Below are 21,248 nucleotides of genomic sequence, written 5' to 3'. Positions count from 1 at the left end.
TCATTAGGAAATGTATTAACATAATGAATGTTCTGCTCACATGTAACAATAAATTGCTTTTGAGCTAGAACATAGAGGGTACACACAAATTCCTGCTTACTTTTGCATTGAAAATTGGTGGTGTATAGATAAAAATAGGTTCCATTCTTCTTCTTTGTTAATGACAAAGTTGTTCACTGCACTAACCAAGCAATTTTTTATTTGTTTACTTATTTTATTTTTGGAAATGAGGAGATGTTAGTCAAAGGGTAGAAAATTTCAGTCATGCAAGACAAATAAGTTCTGGAGATATACTGTACAACATAGGGCCTATGATTAATGATACTATGTGGCCTACTTTAAAATTTGCTAAGAGGTTAGATCTTAAGTATTCTTAGCACAAACCAACAAAGGGAGTGGGTGGAAGCTTTTGGAGGTGATGGATAAGTTCCTGGCATTGATCTTGATGATGGTTTCATGGTGGAGGTGATGGATAAGTTCATGGCATTGATCTTGATGATGGTTTCATGGTGGAGGTGATGGATAAGTTCCTGGCATTGATCTTGATGATGGTTTCATGGTGGAGGTGATGGATAAGTTCCTGGCATTGATCTTGATGATGGTTTCATGGTGGAGGTGATGGATAAGTTCCTGGCATTGATCTTGATGATGGTTTCATGGTGGAGGTGATGGATAAGTTCATGGCATTGATCTTGATGATGGTTTCATGGTGGAGATGATGGATAAGTTCATGGCATTGATCTTGATGATGGTTTCATGGTGGAGGTGATGGATAAGTTCATGGCATTGATCTTGATGATGGTTTCATGGTGGAGGTGATGGATAAGTTCATGGCATTGATTGTGATGATGGTTTCATGGTGGAGGTGATGGATAAGTTCATGGCATTGATTGTGATGATGGTTTCATGGTGGAGGTGATGGATAAGTTCATGGCATTGATTGTGATGATGGTTTCATGGTGGAGGTGATGTATAAACTTTATGGCATCGATTGTAATGATGGTTTCATGGGGGTATACTTATCTCCAGATACATCAAGTTGAACACATGAAACATCTACAGCCTTTTGCATGTCAGCCAGTTTTCAGTAAAGTGGTTACAAATAAGCAATACTTTTTAAATGTTTTAAAAAAAGAGATTAGAGCCATCTTCTTACTTGACTGTAACTTGTAATCCATCATCATTTCACCTTTCATATCTAGACCCAAGACCCACGAAAACTTAATTTTTCTTCAACAAATAGTAAGAACCTGTTTCTGGCAGGTTCTGATGAAGATGATGCAGTGACAGCCTTTAAAAGCCTACCTAAGCTTTGGTGTTCACGGACCTGAGTGAGAACCCCATCATCACCATTATTAGTGGAGTGTCCTTGGACCCACTGTTTATCAGTCTTCTAATCAACACAGGTCGTTTGAAAGATTGTGGAGATATTTGAGGTCTCTCAGCATACTGTATTATGTATTATCCATCCCAATAAATAGCATGCCCATAGTGGATATTACTTTTCATAATGGTATCCAGGAATTTTATAGATCTTTGTTAACATAGTCAATAAAATCTTGATCTAACAGCAACTGGATTATATATTATTATCAATAACTAATAGTATGACTACTAATAATAGCTAATATTAGATTAGTTTTTTGAATTCCTTTAAGCTTAGGGCCCTTGAGCTTAGAAATGTTTTCTTGGGGAATGGCTATTTAAAAACTAGTAAGGCATAAAAAAGGTAAGAAGGGTAAGATTATGATTTCATCTTTTTTTCTTCATTGTGCTTTTCTGTATTTGAAACAAAAAATAATAGATTCAATTTTCTAGAGCAGTTTTTAGCTTCATAGCAAAATTGAGCTGAAAGTGTAGAACTCTCTCCTCCTTCCCCACCCAGTATAGCCATCTCTATCATCATTACCATACCACTGTGAAAAATTGATTAACCAACATTAATACATCATTGTCAACCAAAGTCCATAGTTTACATTAGGGTTCACTGGTTGTGTTACGAATTCTATGGTTTAGACAAATTTAAAATGACACAATCCACCATTATAGTATTATAAATAATAATTTTCCTGTCCTAAAACTCCTGCGCTCCACCTATTCATCCTTCCTTCCCTGCAAATCTCTGACAATCATTGATTTTTTTTTTTTACCATCTCCATAGTTTTCCCATTTGCAGAATATCATGTTGCTGAAATCATGTAGCATGTGACTTTTTTCAGATTGGCTTCTTTCGCGTAGTAATATGTATTTAAGGTTTCTTCATATACTTTTGTGGATTGATTCCTCATTTCTTTTTAGCACTGAATGGTATTCCATTTCCTTGATTTACCACAGCTTATTTATCCATTCACCCACTGAAGGACATCTTGGTTGCTTCCAAGTTTTGGCAATTATGAATAAAGCCACTATAAACCTCCATGTGCAGGTTTTTATGTGGACATAAGTATTCAGCTCCTTTTGGTAAGTACCAAGGAGCGTGACTGCTAGATCATGTGGTTAGAATATTCTTAGTTTTGTAAGACACTGCCAAACTGTCTTCCTGAATGAGTGTATCATTTTGCATTTCGCAGTCTCAGCAATGAGAGTTCTTGTTGTTCCACATCCTTGCCAGCATTTTATGTTATCAGTATTTTGAATTTTAACCTTTTTAATAGGCATCTTGTTTCAGTTTGCAGTTGCCTAGTTACATGTAATGTTGAGCATCTTTTTATATGCTTCTTTGCATGTCATCTTTGATGATATATCTCTTGATGATCTTGCCTGTTTTTTAATTCAGCTGTTCATTTTCCTATTGTTGAATTTCAAGAGTTCTTTTTATATTTTAGATAACACTCCTTTATCAGATTTGTCTTCTACAGTTGTTTTCTCTCACTTTGTGTCTTATCTTTTATGTATTTTTCAAAATTTCTAAGAACATTTTGTACTCTCATGGACCAAATTATGAAAATGTCTCTATCTTTTTCAAAGATTCTGACACCCTTCAGTAGGCCTGGCCGAGGCAACACATGAACACATTCTGATGGTGCTTCAGTACATATGACCACAGCCTTAGGATGCCTCAGGAAGGAGCGTTTTGATAAACCTGCCACACATCTGTGTCCCCGCGACACTGCTGTCTAGACACAGCCACTCCAGATTCAGCTAATATTTCATTAGGCCAGGTACAGATCCCTAGAATGAGGCCATTATTATGGCACATGGACAGAAAGCCCTCTAAAGGATAAAGAATGCACAGTTGGATTTGGTGACCTTATAATCCAAAGTAAGCCATGAAGTAAAAGTTCTCGTTCATGCTGGTTCACCAAGAACATCCTGAGATGTTGTAATCTTGCACATCACATCCCATTACTCCTAACTCCAATGGATTGTCCCAGTTACATGAGATTCATTATCTAGAATGAGACTTGAAATAAATTAACATTTGGAATTGGGGAAGCTGTCTTAAAGTGGCACTGCTTAAAGTGGCTTTATGATCGTGGTATCTGGCCTGTGTCATCTCTAGGGATTATGGTTTGGGATCAGGTTGCCCATCCCCCAACCAGCCCTCTTAAATTTGTGGGCTTTCGTTAACATCTTGTGTTTGTAGTGGCTGAAAGATACCTAGTCAGTCAGGGCTGCACCTCGCTGGGGCACACTATCTGTAGGACCCTGCCGTTTTCCAAGGGCCGTACCCTGCTACCATTTGACACCTCTATTTAAAGACACTGATTGCACCTTCGTATTTTTTTTTGACTACCCCATTTCTCTCTATTAGACCTTCTTGGGATCTCACTGTCTGCCTGGAATTGTACTAGGGTTGGGCTTGATCCCTGTCTTAATTAGTGACTCTTCCCCTTCTTTGGGATTTTATCTTATATCCTGCATCCTCCTGCCTCTTCTCCCCCCCCCCCCCGAATATGGTATGTGGGCAGCTCTGTGCTACAGTGAATTCCGACTCTCTCCTAGGAAATAGTTTAGGTAAGGATTAATTAAAATATAAATAAAATAGATAAGAAATCAAATAAAATCAAAATTATAAAGTAAAACAGGATTTGTCAGGGCTAGTGCCAAGTTGTTTGCCCTTACCATTCTCCCTAGCATCTGGGGGTTGGAGCAGAGAGAGTGGGTCACAATTACAGGCCTAGTCTCTGCCCACGACAGGATGGTGTAGTGGAGTGAACACATGCTGCAAACATGTGGAGCTAAGATTCCTGTTGTGTGCCTCTTTCCTGGCCCTGGCCCTTGTGCCTGTTCCTAAAAGGGAAGCTGCAGTTAGGGAGGTAGCATTGCGTTGTAGTAACATGTGAGTGGCAGGCCCCATGGCGGAAGGCTGTGGTTAGACAGAGGGCATGCTCAAATATGACCTGGGTTAGGCTTTCCAGCTCTTAGACTGGTTCCCCAGAGCCATTTGGGAAAAATATTTTGCTTTATTTGAAAGATCGGATTCTTAAATCCCAGAGAGAACAAATGTTTTCAGAGTACCTGATAATTCTGAAGTATCTGAATGTGACCTCTGGGTCATAAAATTGCACTCAAACCCATTTGAATGGAAGGCAATATTAGTTGAGTGCCAAGAAAACCATGAATATTCATTAGTTCCCTCATCATCATGATGATTAATACCCTTAAAGCTATAAATGTCTGACTTCCTTTATGGACAATTGATCTTGAGAGTGGTTTGTCTACATGAGAAATTAATTTTTGACATGATAGTTAACATCAGTATTGGCTTTTTTGAAGTTTGTTTATCAGAAGAGAAATTGTGTCTACCAAATAACAGCTTATGGGTATTCAGCTCAGATGACATCCCTGAATTATTTTGCTAATAGACACTCCTTAGAGAAACATACACACACACACACTCTGTCTCTCTCTCTCATATGATACTTACCTTGGTGTAGACCCAGCCAACACAAAGTGTTTATTTAAGGGGCCGGAGCTGCACAGGAGAAGAGTGTGTGTTTTAGAAGACTCAGCCTATCTTTAAACATCTTCGTGGAATGATCTCAGGCAAATTACTTATGATATCCCAAGTTTTGCAAAACAGGAGTGGTATATTAACCTCTTTCACCCGTGTACTGTTTATGACTAATGGGAACTGTGTTGATAATGAGTTTATAAACTGTCAGAGTGCTTTAAAAATATGAGGAATATATACCCACATGTATATATCTACATGTTTGAAATAATTATAAAAATTATAAATTCATTTCTTCATCTTTATGCAGAATTTTAATTTTGCATTGAACTTTAAATATATCCATTATACATTAAAACAGATGTTCAGTGTAGGAAACAGGCTAAAGCTTCATTTAGGACACTGAGATGTCTTTAGTATATGATGTGTTTTTTGTTTGCTTCTTGTTTCCTTATAGGCCAACCGAGCAATAAGTACCGTTGGGTTTGTGACAGCTGCTGTTGGTGCCTTCTCATTCCTGGGCTTGTTTCCAAAAAGACAAAGAACAAAATACTATTAACAGTTTACCAACGAGGTATTGATATTGAAGGAATTTGGGAGGAGGAAAAAGAAAACCTGGGGTAAATACTTATTTTCAGTGCATCATTACTGTTGCAGATTCCTGTGATGGATGGCAGGCTCTTTAATATAAATTGCTTACTGATATTATCTTATCATTGAGCCAATGAAATTTTTTTTTCCCCTGCTAACATAGATTTGCTGTGGCAGCTTGAACGAGAAGCAGTAGCCTTTTGAGTGAGCCAGCAGAAGATTTTAACAAAATCTCATCACATTTTATTTCTACTATAAATATTATTTTCCTTTTCCCCGAGGGTGGCCATTTTGCCAGAGGGATGAAAAACTATTTATATATGGTTTTGAAAGAAATTTTAAGAACCCCAAATTGTTAGAGTTGACATCGAAATTCATGTTTCTTGTTGGAAAAGAAGTTGGGAAATTCAGCATTTTGGTTAGGTAGTCTGAGGGACTCTAATTTACAAGGCTGTGGGGAGTGCGCCCTCATCTTCCTCCTGCACCTGTATAGATTAGGGTGGATGGGAAGAGGAGAGGCTGTTTGCTCCAGGGTTTCAGTTCCAGTGATTTCTGTGGAATCTGCTTGCTTGTCAGGAGGACATGACAAGTAAGAGTGGGCTGTTACTTCTACAGTGTTACATATTATTCCCTTTGGATTTTGAAGTATTTCAGGGATTTGACCTTTTAACCTTGAGAAGAGATAATTAAATGTTTAAGATGCCATATTTAGAAAACAATATCTCATATTCTTAAGACTTTTTCTACAAGCCAAGGAGTGTCATAATTTTATTCTCTCATTTTATTATGTGTTCAGTTAAAGACACTGCTTTCTATGCTGTTCCAGTGAAATTCTTGGTGGCAGCAGGTGGGGAAAGGGGGAGTGCAGCTGTCTATAACCTGGGATTACATCAGACATTGTAACATGACCCCATAAACCACAGCACCAGCCAATGACATCCGTCTTATGCTATCATCAAAAGCTTGGCATTAAATAAAGGAATTGTTCAAGTTAATATTAGGGGGATGGTACAATGAGAAAACTAGGAACATGGTATATAATGTAACTAAAGAGAAGACTCGGTGAAAGTCTTGTACCTATTAAACTTACTTACATTTCACCCCAGGGCCAGAAATACCCAACAAGCTAATTGCAGGGTTAATAATAACGGTAATAGAAGGAGTTGTGTGCTGCAGTCTGGGCCACAGAGACCCCATATCCCGTCCCTTCTTTTTCAGTAATTCTTTCCCTTTCTTATGGCACCAACTCTGTCTCCAGTAACCCTCAAACACTCTCTTCTTCCACTGGTCTTCTGGGGAGGTGTGAGTGTCTCCTACCAGGAGCCAATGTCTAAAATTTCTCTTTCATTTTTACTCTAAATTCAAATCTCTGTTCCTTTTATGCCCTGTTCCCAATAGTTAAAAACAAAAAAACAAAAAACAGGCCGGGCGCGGTGGCTCACGCCTGTAATCCCAGCACTTTGGGAGGCCGAGGCGGGCAGATCACGATTGAGACCATCAGGAGATTGAGACCATCCTGGCTAACATGGTGAAAACCCATCTCTACTAAAAATACAAAAAAATTAGCCAGGCATGGTGGTAGGCGACTGTAGTCCCAGCTACTCAGGAGACTGAGGCGAGAGAATGGCGTGAACCCGGGAGGCGGAGCTTGCAGTGAGCCGAGATTGTGCCACTGCACTCCAGCCTGGGTGACAGAGCGAGACTCCATCTCAAAAAACACAAAAAAACCGTTTTTTAGTATTGTCAAGTTAAGATGAGACTGGCAGTAGCATAATGTGTTGCCTTTCCCAAGGTACGCTTGCTTTTCAGTAAACGATGCCTACACAGGGCAAATCTTAACCTGAAGCAGCAGGACGGGGTGCGGTAGAATTACTGCACCCACCAGTGGGAGGAGGAGCAAAATCTGAAGTCAAGAATCTCTTGAGAGCCTCAAGTGCAGCCTTGCTAGAGAACTCTGGATGTCTCCACTCCAGAAGACTGTCTTGTCTGTGGGAGATAATGTCATAAATGTACTTTTAAATTAAATTCATGGATTCATGTTCACATTGGTGGTGTTTGAAGGTGCAGTAGTTTTCACTCTTAGAGGTCAGCTCACGAAGGTAGTCATCAGTTTCCCATAAAAATAGTTCCTCTTGATGATGGCCAGCATAAGACTGTCCAGCTTGTGTTTCCTGTAGGTGATTATTTGATATCCTATAATTGTGCTTTTATGCTTTTATGAAATGATTTTCCCAAGGCTGTTAAACCTTTTTCTGATCATATTTTTAACAGTCAGGGATGGAGTTCAACTTTATCACATTTCAAGAATAAAAATTATGAAATAAAGATCATCGTCCACCAGAAACCTTATAGGTTGTAGGAGAAAACCTGGGGAGGGGAGGGGGAAAGCCTATACTGTTATTGAATCTATTAAAAAAAAATCTTTTTATGCTATCTAAATGTTATACAGTGTATCAGTTGAATCTTTTCATTCTAAAAGTCAGATTACTAAATACAGATGTCAGCTCAAGGAACTTGAACTACCATTTTTTAAATTTGATACATAGTTTATAATCATAAACTAAAAATCTCTTCTTTTTAAAACTTTTGTCTTGTTACTGGTAACTGCTAAATTATACACATTGTAGAAATTATTACTTTCCAGAGAGCTGTGAACACAAGAAATGGTTAAAAAGCAAACAAAATTTAAACACAGAAGTATTGTTTTTATAGGAATTTGCATTTACGCTGGTGGTTTGTGTAACATTTATAATATGATTTACTGTAGTAAATTTCATGTTGAAAACATTGATCATTCCTAAAGATGTCAGAACTGTAAAGTCAAGGCTGTCATGTGTTGAATCTGTACATCATGGTATTAGGCACATAATTGGCACTCATGTAATGGAACTGGTTAACTAATTGCCTATGATCTGTTAAATTAGCAAAATTAGATTTATCGTTATAAGGCAAGCCTAGTAGGTAATTTAAAATGTGCACTAGAAATAAATTTTGTCTCAAGTTTCTGGTGAGGGTGATATATAAAAGGTAATAGTGTACAGAACATATTTGTAAAGGATGCACCCTTTCATGTGGTATTTAATGTGCATCTAATAGGATGATTTAGATAATTAAAAGATGAAATAGAACTTAAGGTTGTTAGTAGCCTGAGAATTGTCATGCTGCAGTTACAAATACTATGAGTCCCTTTTCTAGCATTGTTTTTAAGATGAATAATGTTGAGTTCTGGACAACTTTTAAGGTTAGAGCTTGAGGCCGGGCACAGTGGCTCACGCCTGTAATCCCAGCACTTTGGGAGGCTGAGGCGGGTGGATCACTTGAGGTCAGGAGTTTGAGACCAGCCTGGACAACATGGTGAAACGCCATCTTTACTAAAAATACAAAAATTAGCTGGGCATGATGGTGGGTGCCTGCATCCCAGCTGCTCGGGAGGCTGAGGCAGGGGAATCACTTGAATCCGGAAGGCAGAGATTGCAGTGAGCCAAAATTGTGCCACTGCACTCCAGCCTCAAAAAAAAAAAAAAAAAGAAAAAAACAACTTGAGGTTTTCATGTGTAACAAGAAGTAAATAATGTTGCCATGCTTCTTTAAGTATCTTTTTACAGTTCTAAACCTTCCTGTTCCCTGGCCCCAAAACAGTATACATTGAGTGATGCCAAACTTTGGTGGAATTTGCTTAGACATTAATGGTGCCCATGCCAAGGTTATATGGAATTAACAAATATCTCCTTCATTCTACCACGTCCACATAATTCTGGCTTCTTATAGTTAGGGTTGAATTTCCGAAAGGGTTGATTGGGCCTTGTTTCTCTATGAAAAGCATAAAAGTGAAACAGACAGAGGAACTGTGACCTTGGGAAAAGATATATATGTAAATGTTCTTCACAAAGATTTAAGTAAACTTGTGACAACTAATGTGTTAGTAAAACTTTCAGAGACCAAATGTTCCCTCAATTTTTCTTTTTTCAATTGATGTTCATACTACTAATTTGACTACAGTACCATGAAAGCTGTTCATTTTAAACAAAATAATACTATGCAAAATGAATACGGTTTGTTGAAAAGGATAACACAGGAAATGCATTCTTTTTCTCTCATTGGTATAGCATACAGTCAGAATGAGCCTATCTAAGGTCTTTTGCTGCTAGGTTTAATGCATTGAAAATATGCTTTGAGTGCTTGAATGGAGAGAGGAAAGATAAGGGGAGAGGATCATCACTTCTCCACAATGTGTTAATTTTGGGGAGAAAAGCAATGCTGTTCAGCATGTACGACAACAATTCTGATTACAGCCTGGTCCAAAAATGCTGTTCTGTGGGTTGGCTTCCCAGTTTGAGTTTTCTTTCTGGAATCTGTTCATGGCTTTCATAGCCTCTGTTGATGTAGAATCCATTTTTGCCATCACCTGAATAATCTGTCCTGTTTGTGGGAGGCCAGGTTGAGTCTTCTGCCAGCTGCTTTTGCCAAGTCCTATATTGACTTTTAGAGGAGAATCCAAATTCTCTTTTGATCAACAGCCAGAGCTCATGATTTTGAAGGATGGCATCCTGAAAAATCAGATGCGAAAGACAATCAATTTATTGCGCAGGTGCCCCTGCAGCCAGGCCGCTGGCCACCACACGCGCCCCCTTTCCCCAGGCCTCCCTCTGAGGTGTGCTTATTGCTGCTGTATCTACGTCTCCTTTTCCAAGTCCTGGAATTCTTCCCTTAAGAAGCAAGAGGGTGCTTGTGTTCACATAAATCTGCCAAAAACTTCCTTTCCACACATTTCCTGGTTAAGTCCTGGCTAGGGATTTTCTTAGAATGATTTTACCCTCAGACTGAAATGATAACAGCAGTAACGTGCTCAAAATGAAGAAAAGAAAAATCACCATTAGCCCTGCTACCTGCCACCTGCCATGTAGAAGGTGTCAAATAGAGTTTGTTGAATAAAGTGTTGAACTCTAGAAATCAAATGGTTATTGGTTTTCATTTTTTGAGAGTTTTCTTTTGTTCACATGACCACACAATTTCTATCCATTTATAGTAATGAAATTGGTCAAATTTTGCATCCCACTTTTATTTATGCTAAACTTTCTGTGGTAAACAATTTTTATGTAGCTTTAGCCTTTTAAAAATGTTATTTTATTATGATAAGAATGTAGGTACAATATGATTAATAATCTTTTAGTGACTGTTTAGCATTTCCTCAAATTGCTGTATAGCTATTTAAACAAACCGCATCTCAACAACACTTAAGTTGAATGTAATATTTTGCCACTGTAGATAATATTATAAGTGCTTTCATACATGTAGTATTTTTCTCTTCTTTTGGGTTATTAAAACATACAGTCTCAAAAATGGAATCTCTGAGTTAAAGAGTATGAGAAAATTTAAACATACTATATATAATGAGGTGTATATATATTTTAAAATTTGGTTGATCCCTTTTCCAAAAAGTCTTAAAGCACATGAGTTAAAACAAAACTCTCCTTTTACAAAAAGGAGCTCTCCTTTTACAAAGATAGTACTTGAACCTCTTACTAAGTGGGTAAAGTCATTTAGTGACACTGAGTAGAAAAGAAACACTGTAAGGGGAAGACCTTCACGAAAAGGAATTGACTAGAATAAGCAACGGCTTCTCCTCTTAGGAAACCCTCCGGAAGGCAGTTCGTCACTCTAAAAAGTCTCATTGAGTTTTAGGGTTGGAAGGTCACCTGGTCTAGTGTTTACTAGATTGTTGAAAATATTAGAAAAGTGCAATACAGTGCATTCATGGAAGCAAAATTAGAATTCATGTTTTGCTTTCTATGTGAAGATATCAAGAGCATTTCTATGCAGACTTCAAATAATTGTAAATCATTTTCCCCCAAAAGAATATGTACCATTTTAATAAACCCTTAATAACTGTCATTCTGGGGGATCAAAGTGGTTGCTCTAGAAAATAAGCACCTGTTGAAAATGAGATCCTTAATTTGTTTATCTTCCTAGAAAAAATAGAGAGATTACTTTACCTCTACAAAGAAAGTCACACAGAATTGGGTGAGGGTTACCACCAAAATTAAAACCCTCCACGATGTTATGGTTGGGATCAACTGTTGAAAAACAAATACCATTATTACATTTTTCATACTTTACACTTTGAAAAAAGACCATATTATTTATGTATTTGTAATAACTCTCTGAGCTTAGAGGTGGGCATTACTTTACAACTGAAGGACCCACAGCTGCTAAATAAATGGCAGAGCCAGAATTCGAAGGAGAATGGACGACCTCTTGGCCGGTGTAGCGTTGACAGCCTAACGGTGTCTACTGAGAAATATGCCCTGAATCACTAATATAAGACAGGACATTTTGGAGGCTCTATGTCTCTCTTCATTTTTATCTTTTCAAACAGAGAGAAGGATAAGATTAAATCATTCATCAAATAATGTTAATACTTCTAATTTTCCCAAAGCAAATTCTACCTGAAATTCATTCGTTAAGGAGGACAGAGAAATGTAAGTATATTTTGATTGAAACTAGATGCAGATTGCTCCTGGCCCTATATCTGATGGCTTAATGAAAGTTGAATGAACCCTTCAAACCCCCCAGTTTTTAAAATTTAAGGGTACACATTGATCATTAAATACAATTATTTAAAGTGTGAGAGCCGTAACTTCCCATGGCTGCATCCATAACTTCCCACGGCTGCCTCCATAGCGAAAGGCTAGTTACACAGCCTTTTTTCTGAGACCCCCCCCCCCAAGAGTAGAATATTTATGACTGACTGCGTGTGGGACTGAACTCCCTTGAGAACAAAACCCACTGACCCTCCATACTATCTAAATGCTCACCCCTAATTCTCACCCCTATGCTGATACTGGTTATTTCAAAGTAACACTTTGTCATTTTTTCCCCAGGTGGAGACAGTCTTTATCAAGTTGTGAAATACAGCAAACTGGAAAGGGTGGTTTGGATTAAAGGGTTGTTTGGAAAAGTTGGGTCAGATTCTAGCAGAGAACCTGGCTCTTTTTCTCATGGCTGCCACCACTCCGATCCAGGAGAACTAACTCTTCTCCATCCCTTGACCTGGAAGGCACTTGATTTTGAATTATTTAATTTTGAGATGGAGTCTCGCTCTGTCTCCCAGGCTGGAGTGTGGTGGCACAATTTCAGCTCACTGCAACCTCCGCCTCCCTGGTTCAAGCCATTCTCCTGCCTCAGCCTCCCAAGTAGCTGGGATTACAGACACCTGCCACGACGCCCAGCTAATTTTTCTATTTTTAGCAGAGACGGGATTTTAACATGTTGGCCAGGCTGGTCTCGAACTCCTGACCTCAAGTGATCCACCCACCTTGGCCTCCTAGAGTGCTGGGATTACAGGCATGAGCCACCGTGCCTGACCCTGGAATTATTTATTTATGCAATGGTTTTCTCTCCTCGCTTCTAAACTACTTGAGAGCGGTGACCACACCTTATTCGTCTTTGTAACTCCAGTACCAAACTCACTCTGGAGCTTCGTGTTTGATAAATAAATGAATGAATGGGTTTTCATTTCCTAATTGCTTCTCTCCTCTCACATGTAGTCTTCCTGCCGTCATCTAATTAATCTGTCTTCAGTACCCTGCTGAGAAGCCTGTTCAGATAGCTTCATTCACTCCATGTCGCTCTTGGCATAAAGTCGAAACTTCTCTAGCTGCCTCCATCCGTCCATGCCTCCCTTTATTATTCATTCTCGTTCATACTCCACAGCACATGGCCTCCGTTTTAGCCAGTCTTCTAGTGCTTGGGTAAGCCTTGCTTTTGATTTCTGTCTCTGCCACCCTACATTCATTTGCATTTCTAAGACAAAAGCTCTTTCAGTCCTCTTTGCTTCTTATGCTGTTCTTGTTGGGAATATCCCTACCTCCTACCTAGCAAAATGTAGCCTATCCTTTTGGACCCAGGTCAAGTTGCATGTCATCCATGAAATGCCTCCCATGACAGCCACAGTCCACAGTGAGGCCTCCTTCTTCTATGTTCTTCCCAGTTCTGTCTGTTTTCACACTCTCCAAGTATGGATAGCCTCAGGTAGCATTCCAGTATGTCTCATCTTCACAACAAATCTGACTCGGAGGTCAGGAGCCAATCCTTCTCTTTATTTCTCTCACAATACTGGGTCCAAGAATTAGTTCAATAACCTCTTGATGAATTAAATTTTAACCCAGGGCATCCTGGATCAAATTATATCCACTGATACAAAGCTTCATATAGTCAGTGTCTGACAAAACATGACTGTCTTACAAGTCTATATTTTCTTTCCCTTTATAACTACATTATAAAGGATTTCTATGATATGGTTTATTTTTTTGAAAATTGTACTTGAAAAATTATTGTATTATTGCATTAATTTTATTGTATTGGTATAACATAGCATAATAAAGTATCCAAACATAATGTTTCAGGTAGGTACAGGATAAATGTACCCAATAGTATTGATAAAATGAAAACCACTGGAGGCCAGTGTAGGTGAAATCCAGATATCTTATTTGCCCTTCTAGTACATAGAAATAGCCTCACAGTATTTGGTGGTCAAAGAGAACACAGTAATAATTGACTTGTGAATTACAGTGAATACACGGTCCATGTACACGAGTCATGCCAGATGTGCAAATGAATGCCACTTACCTCCATTCCACGGTAGATAACTTGAAAGTCAGAAAACAGAATGAAAATTGTGAGGCTCAAGGCAGCTAGCAGCAGCAATGAAAATATATCTGAGGAAATACCAAACATTATTTTTAGATGTTAAAAAGAATGTTTCTTATAATCTGGCACACATCGCAGAATCAATTATCTCTGTTGGGCAAATACCAGATATATCTTCAGATGTTTTGATATATCCTCATATGTTTTGAAATATGTTCTAATGCTTGTAAGATGAAGGTAATATCTTAGACTCTTTCCTTGAAAGTCTGGATGTAGAAGACTGTTAAATGTATTACAGTAACGTCCATGAAACTGCTGCCCTGGTTCACTATCACTGTGTGTCCAGTGAGTTGTGCTTGCATGGGATAAACAGTCTTCTTGTCGCCATCTCATTCTTCCTCATTGCCTAGAGAATAAAGTTCAGGGATCCTCTACTGACATTCAAGGCCTTCCACAATCTGGGCCCAATCAACCTTTAACCTGGTCTCTGACTACTCTTCCTTATGGGCAACTGGAAAGGTAAACCATAAAACCTCCAGCTTCCACGGAGGCCCAACACTCCAGCTTCTGTGTCTTTGTTAAAAAAAAAAAAATGCCCTATGTACATAACAATATTCTTGTCTTGGCATGCTCCAATTTTTCTTTCCTCTTTTTTTTTTTTTTTTTTTTTTGAAACGGAGTCTCTGTCGCCCAGGCTGGAGTGCAGTGGCACGATCTTAGCTCACTGCAACGTCTGCCTCCCTGGTTCAAGAGATTCTCCTGCCTCAGCCTCCTGAGTAGCTGAGACTACAGGTGCCTGCCACCACGTGTGGCTAATTTTTTCTTTTTTTTTTTTTTCATAGAGACGAGGTTTCACCATATTGGCCAGGCTGGGCTCGAACTCCTGACCTGTGATCCACCCGCCTCAGCCTCCCAAAGTGCTGGGATTACAGGTGTGGGCCACAGCGCCCGGCCTCCAATTTTTCTTAACCCAGTTAAAATACCACCTCCTCTTCAGAGAGTAATACTCCCTTACAAAAGCTTATTTCATATAGTATGTATCATACTCTGCTTTGCATGATCTTAATTCATGTATCAACTGGACTGTGACCATTTGAAAATGGCTTTGTCTCTGGTTCTCTGGGACTCTGACTTGAAAAAGTAAATGAGAAATTAGCATGTACATCTGTTGCATTCCTTCTTTCCTTCCTGCCCAAATTGTTTTAATTTTGGGAGCTAAACTTCCCAGATGCACTGTGCCAGCATCTCTGTTCTTATTCCCAACCTCACCCACTCCTCTGTCAGAGCTTTTAGCAGAGCACTTTAGAGGTGGTACCTTAGAAATATCTTTTTTAATAGAATTATCACCTTCAGGCCCAAACAATAGCATTGAATCAGCATTGCCATGATACAGATGATTCTGATAGTCCTGTAAAGTTATAAATAAATGAACAAACCAAGTTTTCTCTTACACTCTACCTCATTTATTCAGTGTTGCTCTAGTCTCCCCACCCCCAACTCTCTATAGGCCTATACCAACCCGAAATCTGAGGCAACTGCCCCTTGATAGCAGGCTCTATTTTTGAAGTGAACAGAGTTCTGTTTTCATCCTTGAGCACCTACACACACCCTCAATATTTATTCATGCCACACTTTATGTGTCTAAATAAACGCAACACCTCAGTGCCTGAGAAGGGTATGAGGCAGACAGAAGAAAAGCAGGAATTGCATCTCTCAAGATAAAGCAATCTGAATGGCTTGGTGATACGATTTCAGGAAATGGCTGTGTGGATTTTTCATTTACTTCATGGATTTGGAGTCCCAGGAACCCAGAGCTGGAAAGAAGAGGGTGCCTGAAAGGTCTGTTCTGATGAAGGCCTGGACCTCACTAGCAACTGGGGCTGAGTGGTGTGCACATCACTGTCTAATGGTCTAAAAACTAGGCCTCGCCTGTGCACAAGTGAGCAATGTAGAAACAAAATTATAAGGTCATCTTTTAAAATTCAGCTTTGATTGAAAAGATGTAATAAAGAGTTGAATGTTGGCTCTTGTTGGTTAGTTGATGCTGCTGGGGAATCATGAAAGAATAGGGTTCTGTTAATGCAGGTGCTTTAGGAAAGCAAATCCTGTGTAAGCCATTACACTTTATTTTCAGATAAGGTTATAAATGTTCACACTTGTTTCCAGAAAAGTTAAGCCTCTACTTTTTCTATGTCTTCTCATCATAAAGTTGAGTTTCTGTCAAAGGCTGTTAAAAAGGGCAAAGAGTTTTCTGTTATATCAAAATAAAGTTGCTTCTATATTTTAATAGTAGTTCCAAAGGCTTTTGACTTACAACCTGAGAATATATGTTTGTATCACATTACATTGGTTAGCATAGCCGTATGCTAAATTGTAAAACATTTTACATTTAAAATTATCAGTTATGTTTGGTACAGGGGTTTTAATTTACCCACAAGCTTTATGTCACTGTGAGGGCACTAATCTACCTCTCATCCACTCAATTCATGTAAAAGGACTTTGCAGCTACTATTAAAATTGAAGTACTAGGCCGGGTGCAGTGGTTCACCCCTGTAATCCCAGCACTTTGGGAGGCCGAGGTGGGTGGATCACGAGGTCAGGAGTTCAAGACGAGCCTGGCCAAGATGGTAAAACCCTGCCTCTACTGAAAATACAAAAAAAAATTAGCCGGGTATGGTGGTGGGCGCCTGTAATCCCAGCTACTCGGGAGGCTGAGGCAGAGAATTGCTTGATCCCAGGAGGCGAAGGTTGCAGTGAGCCGAGATTGTGCCACTGCACTCCAGCCTGGGCAAAAGAGCAAGACTCCATCTCAAAAATAATAATAATAATAATAAAGTGCTAGACAACAAATATATTCTGCTTGTAAAATACATTTATAATTTTAAAGTTATTAATGTATAACAACACCATGCATTTCCTGTGTATTAGTGATAACCCATTAGAAAATATAATGGGAAAGTCATTCACAATATAACCAAAAATATAAAATAGAAAGGATTAGTTTTTGTTTTGTTTTGTTTTGTTTTGTTTGAGACAGAGTCTTGCTCTGTTGCCAAGGCAATTCTCTCTGCCCCAGCCTCCCAAGTAGCTGAGATTACAGGTGCCCACCACCACGCCCGGCTAATTTTTGTATTATTTAGCAGAGACGGGGTTTCACCATGTTGGCCAGGCTGGTCTTGAACTCCTCACTTCAGGTGATCTGCCCGCCTTGGCCTCCCAAAGTGCTGGAATTACAGGTGTGAGCCACCGCGCCTGGCCAGATTAGTTTCTTAAATCAATGTGCAGGCAGGATTTGTAATGGAGAAAACAACAAATATTTACTAAGAGACATTAACAAAAAGCAAGAATAAATGGGGGGACATGACATGTTCCTAAATGGGAAGATTAAGTTATATACCAACATAAATTCTTCCCAAAGTATCAAAAGCCCAAAGGGAAATTTTAAAAGCCTTGCAATTTATTCTAGAGTTTATCTTAAAGAATGAACAGGAAAGAAAGAAATAGTTTTTAAAATGAGGAATAATGAGGGTACACTGATCTTGCCACTTATTAAGTAAAACATTATAAAACTATACATTTTAAAATATGGTGGTAAATCAAGAATAGACTGATGTTTAAAAACAGAAAAGATAGTCTGGAAACTATACAGACATATACATATAAACATAATTCATAATATAAATGATGTACAAATATATATGAAGATAGTTACAATAAAGGTGGTATATTCAGTGGAAAAATAATAAAAACTCAATAGTCAATAAAAGCTGCTAGCAAAACCAGTTGACTAGTTGCAGAAACTTGTTTTAATCCCTACCTCAAACTGTACACCAAAATTAACATTAGATTTTAAAAGCACTTCAAAACTAATCATGATGATTATACTATTTAATAATTAGAAAAAACTTCCTGTGCATAAAGACAATGGAAAAAAGATCATGAAAAAAATGCAAACTAAAACCAAATGAGACACTATTTTCTAAAATCAGACCAGCACAAATTTTGTTTTTTAACTAGTACTTCATGTTGGATGTACTATTAAGAAGCATACCCTCTTGAAAACAACTGATAAGAGTGAAAATCAGTACAAACTTTCTAGAAAGCAACTTCAAATTGTGTATTCCAGGCTTTGACATTTTCACACTATTCCACCAGTTAACTGAATTTTGTTATCCTAAGGAAATAAGAGGCTAAGTCAAAGTAATTTACACAAGTATATTTTTATAGCATTATTTATCATACTGAAGCCAATTACATGATAGACAGGGTGACCGTCTTTATCATGCAATATCTGGATAGGTATCATGTATCTAGTTTGCCTTGACATTCTCTCTTTAAGCCTGGCATAATTATTAATCATGTCTCACTTCACTCCTAAAGAGTGTCCCAGTCTGGTCAATAATGATGGGGCATATTCTCTGGCTGCTTTGGCCTGATGATTTTTTTTTTTTTTTTTTTTTTTGAGACAGGGTCTTGCTCTGTCACCCAGGCTGGAGTGTAGTGGTGTGATCCCAGCTCACTGCAGCCTCGAACTCCCAGGCTCAAGCAATTCTCTCACCTCAGCCTCCCCAGGTAGCTGGGACTATAGGCAAGAGCCACCATGCCCAGCTAATTTGTAAAAGATTTTTTTAGAGACAAGGTCTCACTGTGTTGCCCAGGCTAGTCTCAAACTCCTGAACTCAAGCAATCCTCCCACCTTAGCCTCCCAAAGTGCTGGAATTACAGGAGTGAGTCACCACTCCCAGCCTTAGCTGAGAGGATCTTAATTGTAGCTTCGAAGAGTTTCTTTAAAACTCTACTTAAATTAATATACTGGGAAAGTAAATAAGATTTTTTGAGCCCCGATTATAAGCGTCAGATCCTTTACATAAATTGTGCTAGGCCCATTCCATAAAATGCTTTGTTTAGTCCTTCCCTCAGGACTTAACAAATTAAGGATACTCCCTCCTATTCTGCCAATGAGGAAATAAGGTCATAGAACAGTTAAAGTAACTTGCCCAATGTTACAAGGCTAAAGAGGTCAATTTACATTTGAACTGGTTAAAGCCTTTTATAAAGTATCTTCATATGCATGTGTGTGTTTAAAATGATTCTTCGTGACTCACAATAGGACAAGACTCGCGACAGTTAAATGATGTCCGTGCTTATCTGCAAACAAGCAGATTTCTGCACGTGGGCTCTACCACCCATGACCACGGCATTCAACAACAATTTTAGAGTCATGCAGTTGTTTCTCCCTCAGCCCATCATTTTCCAGTGAGGTACAACTCTAGGGTGAGAAAGGGAATGGGAAAGTATTCAGAAAGAAAAATTAAACTTTATATACTTACAGTTTGTATAGATGGGTTTTCGAAACGGCTTTCCCTTAGAAAAGATGAATGCTACTGTGATATAGTTGATGGTGGTGATGGGCCACAGTGTGGTGGTCTCAAAACTTAAAATTGAACCAGGAATCAGAGTTGCATTTCCAGTCCAGTTTCTTTCCAGACTCATAGTTGTTGAAAAATTACTTTGGTTGGCCAGGAAACACTCACTACAAAAGAATCATCAGTGTTTATGAAACATTTTATTCCATTTTTATCCATTAGGTGAAAAAAAATAGTTTAATCACTACCATGGGATTTTAGCTTTCAAACTATGTCAGCCAGTAACTACCAAGACATATTCTGTTCACCCCTTGCAATGACAAAGCAGAAATAAAAGGAAGTCAAGATTGTTCTTTGTCCGGCATTCCATTTGGAACAAGTGATCTACCTTGAAAGGGCCTGAATGACAATATTTTATGAATTCCTATCAATTCAAAGAGTAAATACACCATGTCAATTAAGCTGTGTGTGTGTTGTTTTCTCTTTTGTGGACTAAGCAAGACTCCTAACTTGGGTTTTGAGTTTGAGTCTCCCACTCCAATTTACTTCCCTCGCATAGCTAAAGGATCTTCCTGAAAATCTGAACATGACAATCTGCTGCTTATAAGGGGTCTACGGCTCTATTTTGCTGATAAATTAAGCTCAAACTTCTCCAACTGGCCTATGAGATCTCTGCATCCTGGTCTCACTCTACCTTTTCCGTCTTACCTTTTGCCACTCCTCCCATGCTCTATACACTCCAAACATACAGGATTATTCCCTGTTCCCCACATATCAATTTGCATACCTGTTGGGTTGGATGTGCTATTGCCTTTAACTGAGATATAACATCCATCCTTCAAACATCTCTGCATCTGAAATGCCTTTACTTTTGCTGGCAAGTGGAAGTAGTGCCCACAAGAGTAAAGGCATTTTTTAAAATGTTACCTCAGTTAAAGGCAATAGCACATGTAAATAAAGAATTGCAAAACACCTACTTTTACAAGCTCATTGTTTTGCAATTCTTTATTTACATAATTTTATTTTACGTCTTTGGGATGTGAATTCCTAGAATATAGGATATTTTTGTGGTTTTATTTTTTGGTTTTAATCAAATTTACAATAGATTTTTGGCACCTAGCACAGTGAGGTCACATAATATTTACTCAAAAAAAATATTTGCCCAAGATATGAGCTTTCCCAGTCCTGATTGATTTCCAATGTTCTTTTTTAAATAATTAAACCAATAAATTAGTTTCCACCAGCTTTCTTGCTCAGCTTGAAACTTTTAAACCACTATTACAACTGTTTATAAATAAGGATTCATTTTCTAACGTGAACTCAAATGCAAGACTTAATACTTATTATCCTGGGCTCCCTGTAGTCTAGAAGTGTGCTTTGCACATACAGGCACACTTTGCTTTATTGTATTTCACTTTATTGTGCTTCCCAGATACGGCGTTATTTACAAATTGAATGTTTGTGGCAACCTTGCATCTAGCAAGTCTATTGGCACCATTTTTTAACAGTATGTGCTCGCTTTGTCTCTGTGTCACATTTTGGTAAATTCTTGCAATATTTTAAACTTTTTGAAATAATTACTACCTCTATTATTGTGATCTGTGATCAGTGATCTTTGCTGTTTTATCGTAATTGTTTTGAGATGCCACGAACTGTGCCTTTATAAGAATGCAAATTTAATCGATAAATATTGTGTGTGTCTGACTGCTCCACTGACTGACTGTTTCCGCATCTCTCTTCCTCTC

At 38.4% G+C, this 21,248-nt stretch overlaps 2 protein-coding genes across 2 annotated transcripts in view; one reads left to right on the top strand and one right to left on the bottom strand.

Annotated features, from left to right (window-relative positions):
* The window catches only part of PLAAT1 (phospholipase A and acyltransferase 1), a 38,651-nt gene extending 30,158 nt beyond the window's left edge, over positions 1-8,493 (top strand). The window contains 1 exon segment of the mRNA XM_001095451.5: positions 5,355-8,493. Within this exon segment, the coding sequence (XP_001095451.4) occupies positions 5,355-5,456 (102 nt within the window). The 3' untranslated portion in view covers positions 5,457-8,493.
* Positions 8,494-8,950: 457 nt separating this feature from the next.
* ATP13A5 (ATPase 13A5) overlaps positions 8,951-21,248 on the bottom strand; it is a 115,273-nt gene continuing 102,975 nt past the window's right edge. The window contains exons 27-30 of the mRNA XM_001095224.5: positions 19,468-19,670; positions 14,117-14,205; positions 11,482-11,562; positions 8,951-10,035 (exon numbers count right to left, since the gene is read on the bottom strand). Of these exons, the coding sequence (XP_001095224.3) occupies positions 9,775-10,035; positions 11,482-11,562; positions 14,117-14,205; positions 19,468-19,670 (634 nt within the window). The 3' untranslated portion in view covers positions 8,951-9,774. The remainder of the gene's footprint in view (positions 10,036-11,481; positions 11,563-14,116; positions 14,206-19,467; positions 19,671-21,248) is intronic.

Source organism: Macaca mulatta, chromosome 2, assembly GCF_049350105.2.
Source record: "Macaca mulatta isolate MMU2019108-1 chromosome 2, T2T-MMU8v2.0, whole genome shotgun sequence".
NCBI lineage: Eukaryota > Metazoa > Chordata > Mammalia > Primates > Cercopithecidae > Macaca > Macaca mulatta.
This window is presented reverse-complemented; position numbering and strand designations above follow the sequence as displayed.